The sequence below is a fragment of the Patagioenas fasciata genome, chromosome Z (assembly GCF_037038585.1).
Source record: "Patagioenas fasciata isolate bPatFas1 chromosome Z, bPatFas1.hap1, whole genome shotgun sequence".
NCBI classification, from domain to species: Eukaryota; Metazoa; Chordata; class Aves; order Columbiformes; family Columbidae; genus Patagioenas; species Patagioenas fasciata.
The window spans coordinates 76,426,317-76,440,062 of NC_092560.1; the positions used below are offsets into that span (position 1 = coordinate 76,426,317).

The following is a 13,746-nucleotide window of genomic DNA, read 5'->3' on the forward strand; positions in this document are numbered from 1 at the left end:
TTGAACAGCAGAAACAAACACTGACACAGCAGATAGTTTTAGTTATCGATCCCTGTCTCTGAACTGCCCCAGCTTCCAAATACTTCAGATCTAAAATATTTACTATATCCCAGTGGTGAAAGGTAAATAAAAAACCAAACCAAAAAGCACTCTTCCCTGCTGTAAATAAGCTCTAATCATCATCTTTTTAAAAAATAAGGGAGAAAGTAAGAAAAAAGCTGAAAGGCTGGCAAAGGGAGGAGCTCTGTGCTGAGAGACCCTTCCCAGCAGCACGTCCCTTCTCCACGGAGCAGACTGGTCTTGTGGGCTCTGGGTACCAGAGTCCAGTCAACTTTTCCCACCTTGGCCACCCTCATTAACATCCAGAGCCAAGCCCTGGGACTGAGCCACTGGCTCAAACAGACACCATGCCCAGGGACTTGCTTTTTAGCAGTACTTGCTGCTGGAGATGATGGGAGTGTGAGGATTTTGCTGATTATCAGAAGCATTATTTTGGTGAAAGTGGGGTTTAGCTTAATGCCATGTAGGTTTTCACCTAGCAGAATATGACAGGTTTGACACAGTTTCCCAGGAGCTGACTCCTTTTAACTTTGTATTTGCAGCCAAAGGCTGAATTCACTGACCTGGCAGACCATTTCTAGTCCTGTGTTCCTGTAAGACTTGGGGTTTCGGTGTTGTATTAGCCACACCGCCCTGCACGCATATACATTCACATGTCTGTGTAGGTGTTTATTCATTTCTGGCTTTGGCTCTTAACCAACTGGTAGAAAAGAATTTAAAATGCATAATTTAAAACAAGCCAGAATTTTCCATAATTTACAATGCAGTAGCACTCAAAATACAGAACATAATTGCCAAATCTATAAGAAGCCATTGCTATGCTCTTTAAAAATATGAGGAGCAGTATCAGGCAGACAACTTCATTCTTAGGTAACAGAATTATAAATTTTATATTATTTTATTTTTCTCTTAATAATGGGCTATGTTACATCAGCTTTGTTTTACGCAAACTTTCTGAGATATTACTAAGTCACTGAAGATGAAATGGCACAATAAAAGAGCTGTCAGCCTGCTTTACTCACTTCTCATTTTGCTTCTATTGTGAAAGGGCTGTATTGTTTCAAAAGGAAGGAGCCAGGCAGTCCAGAGAACAAAGGCTCCTAATTGTTCAGAAGAACTTTGTTACTTTTCTAATTGGTCTTCAAAGTCACGGGCTAGCAGACTCTATAACAGTGAGGGCTGCACAGGATGGTCTGACAAAGACCAGGCTTCAGACTGGTTGAGGTGCTGCTGCGGAAGAATAGAGCATCTTTGAACCAAATATGAGAAACAAGGGATCACTTACTAAAACTATTTAATGCCGAATGAGGAATAAGAATTCAGTGTCTCAACCTAACAGTCCTCCATGTCCCTTTTTCTCCCACCCAATGGAGAGAAATAATTTTCTAAATCTTTTGGCTGATACAGACAAATGCCTACAGTAAAGATACTTCCAGCAATTCCCAATTGCTCACTAGCTTTGCAGCAAGTCACAAACCGTAAAGTTTACTAAAAATATTGATACTTCATTCCAGAAGAAAACTAATAATGATTTTCAGCAGTCAACCTTTGGAAATCAAACAAGCAGGAACTAGAGGCTACTCATACCTACATCTATCCATATTTATGAGGTAGTTTCTCTCATTTTCAGAGCTACCCCCTTAGAGTGTGTGATGATTTTTTTTGCCTCTGAGCCACGCTGCTGCCAAGCGGTACACATAAACCTACCTCTGAAAACACCGTACAGATGGCTTCTACTGCTGAATGTACCTGCTTCTGGCCTGTAGGGATGAGGCCACTGAAAACATCCCTTAAGCACGCTCTGTCCTTCTCAGTATCATCGGGGATTCTGGCATCTGTAGCGTGCAGTAATAACTGCTGACCTCCCATAGCATGGCACAGCAAGGCCATGAACATCTGCACACAGAAGTTACTATTTTGTTGGGCTATTTTACTAGAAGTTTAAACGCCAGTGGGAGAAGCTGCCTCTGTGTGTGTGTGTGTGCCTGGCACACCGTATTATGATAACAACCCAAGGCTGGGTAACATGTTAACTTGTAAAAAGAGCTAAAGATGTTTGCTAGAGGAAAACCTTTTGACAGACAAGCAAATACAAAATTCAGGTCTTCTCTGAAATGTTACATTTGCATAACCTCGCTGTTTATAGCAAGCACCAGTCTTGCTCTTGGCATATTCCACATTCATTTGCAGTCCCATCAGGATCCCTTGATTTCTTGGACTTTTATTGGAAGACGCAACAAGAAGGAGCCATGGCTGGGGGACAATCCATGCATGGCTTGTGCCAAAGTACAAGGAACATTGGCAGTGTGGCTATGGGTATGAATGTGTTAGGCAGCCTAAATCAGGTGACAGCGACAGTTAACAGCTGCAACACCTGTAGCCCTGGTTAGCAAAAAATACTCATCCCTGTACCTCTATAGGCTCATACAGACCGTGTTGAAATACGTCCCGCCACACTTTCACTGCTATAAATGAGATCAGAACTGCATGTACCTTCCAGTGCACCAATCTTAACTCAGATTACACATAGACGTAACTATAAAGTTAGCTGGATGTAGCAACATATTCATCCCAGTCCTTCACAATATCATCCATCCGGTGACTCTTTGTCACAGATACTGGAGTGGTATTACTTTAAGAGCATTGCTTGCACATCACAATTCCTAAGTCACTAGAATACTTCAAGGTCAAATACAAGGTAGTGTGTCTTGAATCCCAGTGGCAGACATTCCACAGGCAGCTGCCCCGGGCTTATTGTGCCCAAAAAAGCTCTCTTTTAGGGCTGATATATGTGTTTTACACACTGCTCATCACTTGTTGTCCTGTGATTTTGTATTCAGAACATAAATAGCATTGCATGCTGATGTATACAGAGGAGATCAGTTCCTCCCCAAACAGAAGCAATTTATAATAATGAAAACTAAGGAGAAATAATTGTTTATAGCGAACTTCTGCTGACATGTTTAGTTTCTGTTGAGGACCAAGGATTCATGTAATTGCTTCACCTTTCTTCATATTTCAAAATTAGCTTGAAATACAACTAAACATTCCATCACTAGCACACGTATTAAACCAGCACTTTTCTCCATACAGCACTTTTCCTGCTTTTCCCAAACTCAGTCCAATTAAAAGTGCAGTTAGAGGAGAGGAAAAGCACCCTTACCTGCCACACTGGCTCCGTGTGCTTTCCTGAGTTGGCATTACTTTTGTAGCTGGGCTGGGAGGTTGCCTTCTTCAGGTTGTAGATGGCCACATTGCCGTCATAGAAGCCCACTGCCACGAGGTAGGGGTAGTCATTGTGGAAGTCCAGGCACATGATGCCACTCTCAGTCCTGAAGATATACTCTGGGAAGGAAGGGTTCTTCATGGTGTAGAGCAGGAGCATGCCTTTGCCTTGGTTCATGAAGTTATCTAAATAAGGAGAAGATTTGCTGTTAAATCAGTTTCCAAGATCCTCTTCTATTGAGACATACAATCCGGCAGCACTCACCTGTGTCTAAAAACAACCGCAGTGCAAAGTCTTGTGGGAAGGACATCAGTTATGGGACTAAATGGTTATGTTGATGTGACTACATCTGTACATTCTCCATTGATACGTCATCCCCAGGATATGGGGACAACGTGCTTATGCAGATAAACTACTGTTTTTCAGTGTTTTTCTAGGAAAGACATGATGAGCCTTGGGGGAAAGAAGAATCTTGTGGACACTTCTTTCTTTGGACTCGGGTGTCACTAACATTGCAGACATGCAAGCAGACAGGCAAGAATAAAGACATTTCAATTTCTGTATTGGCAACATTTGATATTACAGCCTCCATTGCTTCTTCAAAGAAAAGCATTTCATTGAAATATCTGTAAAGCACCATATGCACTGCCATTATACATAACTGTACGATGCAAAAGTCACTACAGCTTTATTTTCTGCCTATGTCCAACACATCTACTTATTTGTCACAGAAGCTCTTTTTTTGCCAAGATTTTCCTCTTTTTTTTTTTTTTTTTTCCTATTTACTTTCACCTTTTCTTTGTGCTGCCTGAATTTAGCTCTCCCTATTCTCAATAGGACCTCGGGGTTTTTTTAAATGTCCTGACTGTCTTTGCAATTCTCAGGTTTCGGCTCATCTGAAAAACCATTTCCAAATTCTTTTAAAGAGGAAGAAAATCTGTTGATGCAGATAAGCTCTCCAGAAGCAAAGAAGGAGCTTTCCTAATCTATGAAAACAATGTTCTCTCTGAGACTATCCTAACCATCTCTCCCAGTGCTTTTTCTGACTGTCGAATGCCCTCAGGCACACAGTATATAGGAAACAAATTTACTCTTTTATCCACTATATGTCCTGTTTCCAGAACAGTCACCTCCTTTTAAAAGTGCTTCCTACCTTCCCTAACATTTTGAACAGCCTGTAGGATAAAGACTTGGTAAATGTGTACCCCAGTGATAACACTAACTTCAGAGAACTCTCCGGGGCAGCAAGCTGATCCCAAATCATTATGCAGGTACAGACATTACTTACCTCAAATTTATCAGGGCCACATAGAGAACATTCAAAGAACCGGTAAAGAAACTCTCATATCAACAACATTATTACTGCTGCTTTCTATTTGGATTGTGGAAATATTCTATTTTCACAGGTTTCTCTGTACACTGGGTCCAGGCAGGGAAAATGGCTTCTTTATTTTACAGAAAGGTGAGATTCCAACACTGGCATTACTTTAAACAATTAATATTTTCACCATATGTTTTTTTGGAAGACGGGGAAGCTTATTCCTAGAATTCTGGCTGAAAATGAAGTGAACTAGCTTCCTCCGTCAGAGATTTGCCTGGTCCTTTGAATTCACAGAATTGCCTTTGTTCTTAGCCAAGTAATGTCATTGAACTGGTATTAAATTGAGGTCCAGCCATGACAAGAACGAATCTCTCCTCAGCAGCAGAAACAGTTGGGGAGGCTGCAGAGATGACCTACCAGGAATGACTCACAGCAGAATGGACTGTGAAGTCAAATCAGTTAGATGGCCTTTTAACTCAACCTGTTGCATGCTCTTATTACTCCTGGAGTGTGCTGACCAGCCAGTATTTCCAAAAAGTCTGCAGCGCACATTCATTTTCTATCATCTCTCAGAAAGCTGTTCCCCACGCCTCCTGCAGAGAGGAGACACCTGTTCAAAGGGTGATTCAGCCATCGAAGATTTGAACAGGGTTTTGGAGGTGCTTCTCTCTCCACTGGTCTGGCCATATTACAGTCACATTCCTCAATTAGGGATGATGGAGAGGGCCTTTATTGGATAAAATAACTGAGCAGCTTCAGCAAGTCCACCTGGAGGTCAGCCTGGCAGGGGGAAAGCAAGGCCTTGGGAAGAAGCTCTGGCAGGGCGAAACACGGGATTCGGCTTGCATATTAACACATTCAAACACAGGTCTACATGTGGCTGTTTGTCTGTGCACTCAGAGTTTAATCAGTAGAGATGAGTAGAGATCAATCAGTCCACTTCACTGAGTGTAGAAAACTCACCTTAAAGAACACCCTTATATTAGGTCTGCTGATTTACTTTCGCTCCACTGGCTGTAATGGCCAGCCCTCCACTGACTGTTAAACCCATTTTAATCCGAGAGCTGAATCCTACTCATTGCCTCCTTTATGTTATGAAATATCACAGATACAGGTTAAATCACAGATGTGTGAATAGTGCATGTAAGTCTGGATAATACGATTGCTAAAGTACAGCCTATGTCTGATGAAAGGCAAAGTGATGAGAATAATCCACAATTAACACTGAAGCATGGCACATAAATCCCAGTAAAACAATAGCTTTCTGAAAGCAGGCACATAAATTAATTGCAATGAAAGGTGAATTCTCACCCAGACTACTAAACCGTAACATACCAAGATGTTCTTTAATAAATGAAAAAAAAGGGCATATTTCATTAGTGATATTCAATGTTCCAGAATGACAGGGATAGAACAGACCCACAGCAGGATATCTATCTGTGTTAAGCTTTGAAGCATGGCCTTTTCAAGACAAAGAATTGTGGTTTTCAGTAAAAATTAGCAGAGCACTGCAGTGTGCCCCAAATCCTGTGCTGGCTGTCCCTCAGGATGCAGGGAGCTTACTGGAACAACGTGAGAAGACCACAGAGCACGTAGCAAAGCAGAGGGTGCAGACCCAAGAGCTGAGAACTGGAGATGAAAGCAGCAGCTTCAGATCTGAGACAGCTGCTCTGCACCCAATGGATGCACCAGTGTGCACTGGAAAAGCAGAGAGTACCTGCCCCACACAGACACATAAAAGTGCAAACTGGCTCTTTTTCTGAGATACAAGGGCTGGAGATACTAGAGACATCAGACTGTTATTCTGACAATCAGTGTCACCAGGAATTATTCTTGTAGTTTACAGGAGGACACAGAGCAGCACAGCAAGAAGAGGAGAGTGAACTTGCTGTAATGAGAAAGAGCATCCCTGGTGTTCAACAGAGTGGAGGTTAAATATCAGAACCTGACATCTAATAAGTGTATGTGGGAAAAGAACTTTTGCTAATGAAAGATGCAAATAGCATGATTACTGGTCTTCACCTGGAGAACTGAACCTGTAAGCATCACATGCAATCAGAAATAGCTTTCAAACCAATTATTATCGCAGTCTAAAATATTCACCTGCATCTGTGTTTAAAACTGAACAGATTTAACACAAACCATTTTCAGAAAAATACCAATTTAGTGGCCGTAAAGTACCTCAGAATGTCATTGTGGTATCACCAAATAGTTCATGCAAAACAAAAATCTGAAAAGCATCTAAATCTTTGTTCTGATGCTTACTAAGTGTCTATTTTACCAGATTTTTCATTTATAATTTTCCCCAGCTGAATTTAAAAGAATCAGCAAATGTTCAATATCAGATCAAAATATTTTGTTTCCTGCACAGATATTTTTTATTTGCATCCTTCTCTTTTGGTTCACTAAAAACCCCATGAGACATGCACGGTTTTCTTTCATTTCCTCCAAAATGCTTAGTGGCTGAACCAGAAAGCTTAACACAACAGTACCCTCAAGTTAAAAACTACCATGCACGGGTTAAATCCTGCATTCACATTGTAAATCTCAGTGTGGGGACTCTCCATAGTCATGAGTCAAAGTTGATATTTTTACTACACCAGAAGCCAGCGCTTTCTTATGTGATAAACTGACATATTACCTTCTCTTAGGAGGATTTAAAACCCAAAACACTGTAGCCTTATATCTTAGATCTTGTGATACATGGCTTTCTATAAATCAAGTCTGCCAGCTGTCTCACTGATACAGCTTGAACCAAGAAATTGCTATGCTAAAAGAAACCATGGCTGCTTAAAATTGGTCCTTTCTCCTCTGAGAGCCCATCTAAAAAAAGAAGTAAGATGGAGAAGCACAATTGTGAACAGCTGCTTGTTTCTGAGCATCACAGCTGCACAAGCACATCTACTCTCCTTTCCTAGATATGCCCATGATTTGACAAGCTTACTGGCTGGGACTCTGTCCTTTAGGCTTGAAATTCTGAGAAGCCAAGGGAAGAAGCTGGCTGTACTTTACACTCGGTTAGGCGATCTCCTCTGGGGAGAAGAGATCAGTTTCAAAGACAAAAATTTTGGTAACCAAAGAAATGGCTCAGCTGTTCACTTGCCTTTCAGATATCGAAACCGTAGAGTACAAAAAAGGTTATCTGCAGGCCAGCAAATTTATCCAGGCAAATTATTATCATTATACAGGTCTACAAAACCTTGAGCACAGCTGAAGAATTTGCCTGTGCTACAGCCTGCATGGCATAGACAGATCACAGAATCATAGAATCAAATTACAGAATGGTTTGGGTTTGAAGGGACCTTAAAGATCACCTAGTTCCAAACCCCCTGCTATGGGCAGGGACACCTTCCACTAGACCAGGTTGCTCAGAGCCCCATCCAACCTGGCCTTGGATGTCTTCAGGGATGGGGCATCCACAGCTTCTCTGGGCAGCTGTGTCAGTGCCTCCCCACCCTCATGGGGAAAATTTTCTTCCTTATATCTAATCTAAATCTACACTCTTCCAGTTTAAAACCATTACCCTTTTTCCTGTCACTACACACACTCGTAAAAAGTCCCTCTCCAGCTTTCTTGTAGGTCCCCTGTAGGTATTTCAAGGCTGCTATAAGGTGTCCCCCAAGCCTCCTCTTCTCCAGGATGAACAGCCCCAGCACTCTCAGCCTGTCCTCACAGCAGAGCTGTTCCAGCCCTCTGATCATTTCTGTGGCTCCTCTGGCCCCTCTCCAACAGGTCCATGTCTGTCCTGTGCTGAGGGCTCCAGAGCTGGACACAGGACTCCAGGTGGGGTCTCACCAGAGTGGAGCAGAGGGGCAGAATCACCTCTCTTCACCTGCTGGACCCGCTCCTTGTGATGCAGCCCAAGATACAATCGGCTTCTGGGCTGAAAGTGCACATTGCCAGCTCATGTTGAGTTTCTTGTCAATGAACACCCCCACATCTCCTCAGGGCTGCTCTCAGCAGATGACTGAGCCAGTCACAAATTAATGAATTCACAACATTTTTTTTTTCCTATCAGTGAGCAAAACCTGTGCAGCATGGCACTGAGCACAGGCTCATCTCACCCGCCGAGAAACATGCTGGGTGAGTTTGTGCTGCTTCAGCAAGACTCTCTCCTGGTGTATTTAAATAGCTCTGCCAACTCCACACTTTGCTGCTGTGGCAGAATGGGTGTGCCATAGGAGAGGAAATGGCTGGCACTTTGAGATTCACTGTATGCCAATAGCCCAGAAAAAAATCAGGAAAGAATACATCTTTCCAAGGAGCTCAGGGTTTGGGCAATGTGCTAAATGTGTTTGCAAAGGCTCTGGAGGAGTACAAATAACAACTGGAAGTTTTACAGCACTCCAGGGTGCTTTGAGCCGGTATCTGCAGCACTCTTTGTTACAGCCAAGGGAATGAAAAAGGGCAGTGGAGGGGACTGCCAAAGACACTACAGCTATCTGAAAGAACAGGGAGCAGACCTGGAACTCCACAGGGCTCAGCTGAAAGCAGCCCCACCCCAGGATCCCTGCGACATTTACACTGAGATCACTGATGCCCATTCTTTTCCTACTCCTTAAAATGCCCAGAAGTACTTGAGTATATTTGCTGTGTTGATACACACCCTGATCATTTACGGATCTGGCTGTGAAACACACTGTGGGCAGGGAAAAGACTAACCCTGCACTTTCAAAACAGTCCCTTCCCAGAAAAGAAAGTGTTTTGAGAATTCATTGCCTTGTAGCTCGAGGCCAGAAAGCCTGGCTTCTTCTATTTCACAGCTCACAAATGTTACTGGTATAACCTGGTTCAAGCCTGATAACTTGTTTTTGGCTACTACACACGTACTTCATCTGAAGCTCTGAAGAGACAGAGAAGCCACTGTTGCATTTTGCAGTTTGTTTCAAGGCATAATTGCTTAGAGTGATTGAAAAGCTGCACATAATTCCTTATTTGACTTCCCACTGATAATTCTTACTATGCTATCTCGAATGGATTAAGGACTTCTTTCATATCTGGTGCTTTCTCTTCATTAAGGTACTTTAAAACTGACCACTAGTCACATTTCAGCATATTTTTAATAAACTTCACAGCCTGAAGTAGAAAATCCTGTTTATTTTTACCAGTCCTACTCAGCTAAAAGCCGTGAGCCAACGAGAGCTTTGCCACACCAGTCAAAGGTGCTGCCTTCTCAGCTGCAAACAGCCCCTTCTCAGCAGACACGGGGAAGAGCAGAATATTGAGAAATTTTCCACAGATATGTGGACAACATCACATGGGTTTGTAATAGGGCCAAAAAACCCACCCCTTGCAGTCCAAATTTCAACTGGATATTGTCCTCTCTCCACCTTTAGGGCACCTTCTCCAACTCTCAAATCAATGTGGTGCTCTTTACTGAACTATCTACAGTTTTTCTGCATGCGTTGAAAAATGTTGGCTCCAGAAACAAATATAATATTCCAGTATCAGTCTTACTAATGGTTAAATCATATCTCTGCTTCCACTCAGGACTCCCTGTTTGCAAGCCAGGATCTTGTTCACCCTCCTTGCCAAGATATCACACTGGGAACTCAAATCTATTGCTTGTCCATAAAAGCTTTTTTTTCCCCCCTTTTTTATAGAGTTGCTGCCTTCCAAAACATAGCACTCCTCCTTGTTTAGAAAGGTATAATGTTACATTTGGCTGCATTAAAATGCATTTGGTTTGAATAATTCCAGCTCACTACAAGATTAATCGCTCTGTGTGACAGCCCTGTTCTCAGCATGATTTACAACTCCACCTGCCTTTTCATCAGTCACACATTTCATCTGCTGTGAGTTTATATTTCCATCCAATGGACCAACGAAAACAATGCGTTGCTCCAGGGCTGCCGCAGATCCCAAAAGCACCCCCTCCAAGATGCTGTTGCAGATGATAACCCTGCTGGCATTTATTTTCTGACATTTGTCAGTGGAAGCTGAACCCCCTTGTTGAGAACACCTGCGCTGGGCTGAACCCAGCGAGCCCAGGGAATAGGTGCTCTCTGGTTAGCACCATTAACATGGCAAGATCTGCAGGCTCTGAGCAAGCCCGTCAGTGCAGTGGAGGGAAATCACAGATCATTTTGGTTTATGCTGATTCAGATGTTTGAATGTCAAATTTAACATCCTGCTTGACACCTTTCACCAGCTGCTGGACTTATGCCTGGTATTCCTGATGCAGTTAATGTTATTAGCTGGGGCTCTGTTTAGGAAGCACAGAACTTGCAGTTTGGATAGGTGATAGAAGAGGGAAAGAAAAAAAATAAAGGACAAAAAACCCCACCAGAATTTCTAAGTCTTTTGGATGTTTTAGAAAAGGCAAAATTGACAGATGACAAGGCTCGCTATAATTTATAAATATCCTGAGGCTGTGTCACAGTCCTAGTAACTGCTGTGGGCTCTGCATGTCAGAAGCAAGACACACACCTCAGAAACTTGGATAGCTACAAACAGCCGTTAAGAAAATGAGCTGTCAGGTAAGTTTGCATCTCACTGTAGAATTCAGTTTGGCAAAGTAATACAAGAGAGACCACAGTCAACTGGGCCAACAAAAACAAGAGATTTAGGAAACGCCTGGAACAATGAACTGTTTATCATTGCATGTGAGAGCAAAGGCTCAGAAGCAGATAAAAATAGGGGAGAACAGGATGAGAAGATGTAGCTCCTTCCTGAAAACAGCAGGAGGATCTGGCTTGCAGCTCAGCTCTCCCCTGGTTCACATAAGGTGAGCACTGAAAGAAAGAGAAGGAATATGTGCCTGGGCTGAGATTGCAACGCTGTAGGTAAAACCAGAGTTTCCTCATTCTGATCAGACAAGGTTTTGCATTATAGGTCTGGCAGGCACTACAATTAATTTTTTAAATTTTCTTCTTTAAATAGGATAATCATAAGGGCTTGGGTTTACAGTGTAAATAGTAATTATGCAATGACCCATATGTTATGAACACTAACTTACACCCTGAAGATAGTCAGGGAAATGAGAAAAAAGTCCGTATCTTTCCCTTGTACTATAAAGGTACAAGACTAGCAACAGGGAGATTTGTATTCCAGACCCTGCTGTGCCAAGACCAGCTAATGCGGTCTTAGTCGATACTTCTCACAAGACTTCCAAGGATACACATCACAAATGAAGTACAAAAAGGGCGACTAATAGGGGCTATGAAAGTTCCATATATCAATAATATCGAAAGCAGCGCTCCTGTTGTTTTCAGGAATGCATTTATGGTTGACCGGCAGCTAGACAGACCAACAATTTCACATAGCTCGCTCCTATAGCACCTCAGAAACCAGGGAACGGAGGGCACTTCCCAGCTCCAAAAGCCAGGAGAAAACGCTTATCTCCACAGAGAACTCGAGCTGGGAAGCTGTACAAATGCTAATCCTACCGTTACACATTGGCAGTTGGCACAAGCAGCTGAACTCTTGCTTCTGCCTCCCTTGTTTTGGTCAGCTTAACCTGCAATCTTGATAGTGTTTCACTATTTAGCACCCAAGGCTCTATTTCCTCTCTCCCTGTTCTAAAAAACTGGCATGCTTGCTAACATTTGCAACCAACTAAATATTTAAGAGTGCCATCATGTGGCCAAGTGGGGGGCTTCCAGGAGGCACATGTTCAAAAATCCCCAGCATCATGCAACAAATGGGTATCTATAAATGTGCTGCCTTCGGATAATCACACCAGCCTGCTGTTACTGCAAACAAGCCAGGCTGCCAGCATCAGTATTCCTGACCTGAAGAGCTCTGAAGGGGAGGCACACACTCCAGGAGACACTTATGTATTCCATAATTAAACAACAGAAATGTTAGAGCTTCATGATGGTGCTGTGGCCTCTTGAAAGCTGACAGCTCCCTGATGAGAGATGGACATGTACAGCCCGGACCGCAGAGGAGGCAATTAGAAACAATACTGCAGCTCAGACAACTTTTCTGAAGGCATTTGGCAGAAGACGCAGATTTGATTGAGGAGCGAAGATAGAGCAGAGTTATATACACAGGCCAACCTGTAGTCAATTTTGCACAGGAATGTACTTCAAGAAACAATTAATATTAAGAGCAGCCATTACAATTCAGACACCTGCATCTACCCCTTTTTCAGCAGTGGTTAACATCAAACACTAAGGAAGAGTGTAAAAACAAGGCATAAAAACAGTGGGTTTTTTTTCTATAATACTGTCTAGGCCCCTACTAATCTCTGGTTAAGCATCTCCGAGGTCCCCAACAGTCCTCTTCCCATTCCCCTGTGCAGCCAGCTACCGACCATTAAATCTGGACAGTATCTTTCACCATTCCTCTTTGTACAAGGCTGGAATACACGCCAGATATTCAGTTCTTCTGACAGTAATATCGTTTGTTTGTTTTTGTTCGGGTTAGTTTGCTGGTTTGGTTTGGTTTGGTTTGGTTTGGTTTGGTTTGGTTTGGTTTTAGTACGTGAAATATTGTGCATCTCAAGCAGATATGTGAAGCATACGACTGGTCGTTTGTATACATGGGTTTTAAGAGCTACTAAAAGTAGATTTCAGAGGAAAACTGTATAGTTTTCTAAAAAAAAACCCTAATGAAAACAAAAGTAACTTTTAAATCTATTAGTCTCAAATAAAGCTAGTTTGCAGTGTTCATGGTAATAAAGCAATAGCTTTCAATCCTTTTATCGGATAACAAAGGCAGGAGAAAAAAAAAAGGCAACTATTGCAAGAGGAGAGAGGATCCTTCAGAGTGAAATTTCGAAAGAGTGACTGGCTGTTACAAGGGAATGGAACTGGTCCAAAAGGCTCACATAAAGCATCAAGTACCTATGCAAACAACGGAGCAATTTGGCTCACGCTTAGGTATGATGGATAAAGGATGAAAAGGAAAGAAAAGAATCACAGAATAGCTGTAGTTGGAAGGCACTTCTAGAGACCATCTAATCCAATTCCCCCTGCTTAAAGCGGTGTCAGCTAGAGCACGGTGCCAAGGGCTGTGTTGAGTGAGGTTTTTAATATCTCCAAGGAGATATCTCCAGAGCCTCTCTAGCCTGTGGAGACACTTTTGCATTGCTCAACCACCCTCACAGTAAAGAAGTTCTATCTTACGTTTAAAGGGACTTTTCTCTACCTCAGTTCATGTTCCTTGTCTTTCTCCTTTGATTTGATACCAC

The 13,746-nt window shown here is 42.5% G+C and overlaps 1 protein-coding gene across 1 annotated transcript in view; it reads right to left on the reverse strand.

The window, feature by feature from the left end:
* DNAI1 (dynein axonemal intermediate chain 1) overlaps positions 1-13,746 on the reverse strand; it is a 146,138-nt gene that overhangs the window by 76,954 nt on the left and 55,438 nt on the right. The window contains exon 13 of the mRNA XM_065861043.2: positions 3,224-3,471. Within this exon, the coding sequence (XP_065717115.1) occupies positions 3,224-3,471 (248 nt within the window). The remainder of the gene's footprint in view (positions 1-3,223; positions 3,472-13,746) is intronic.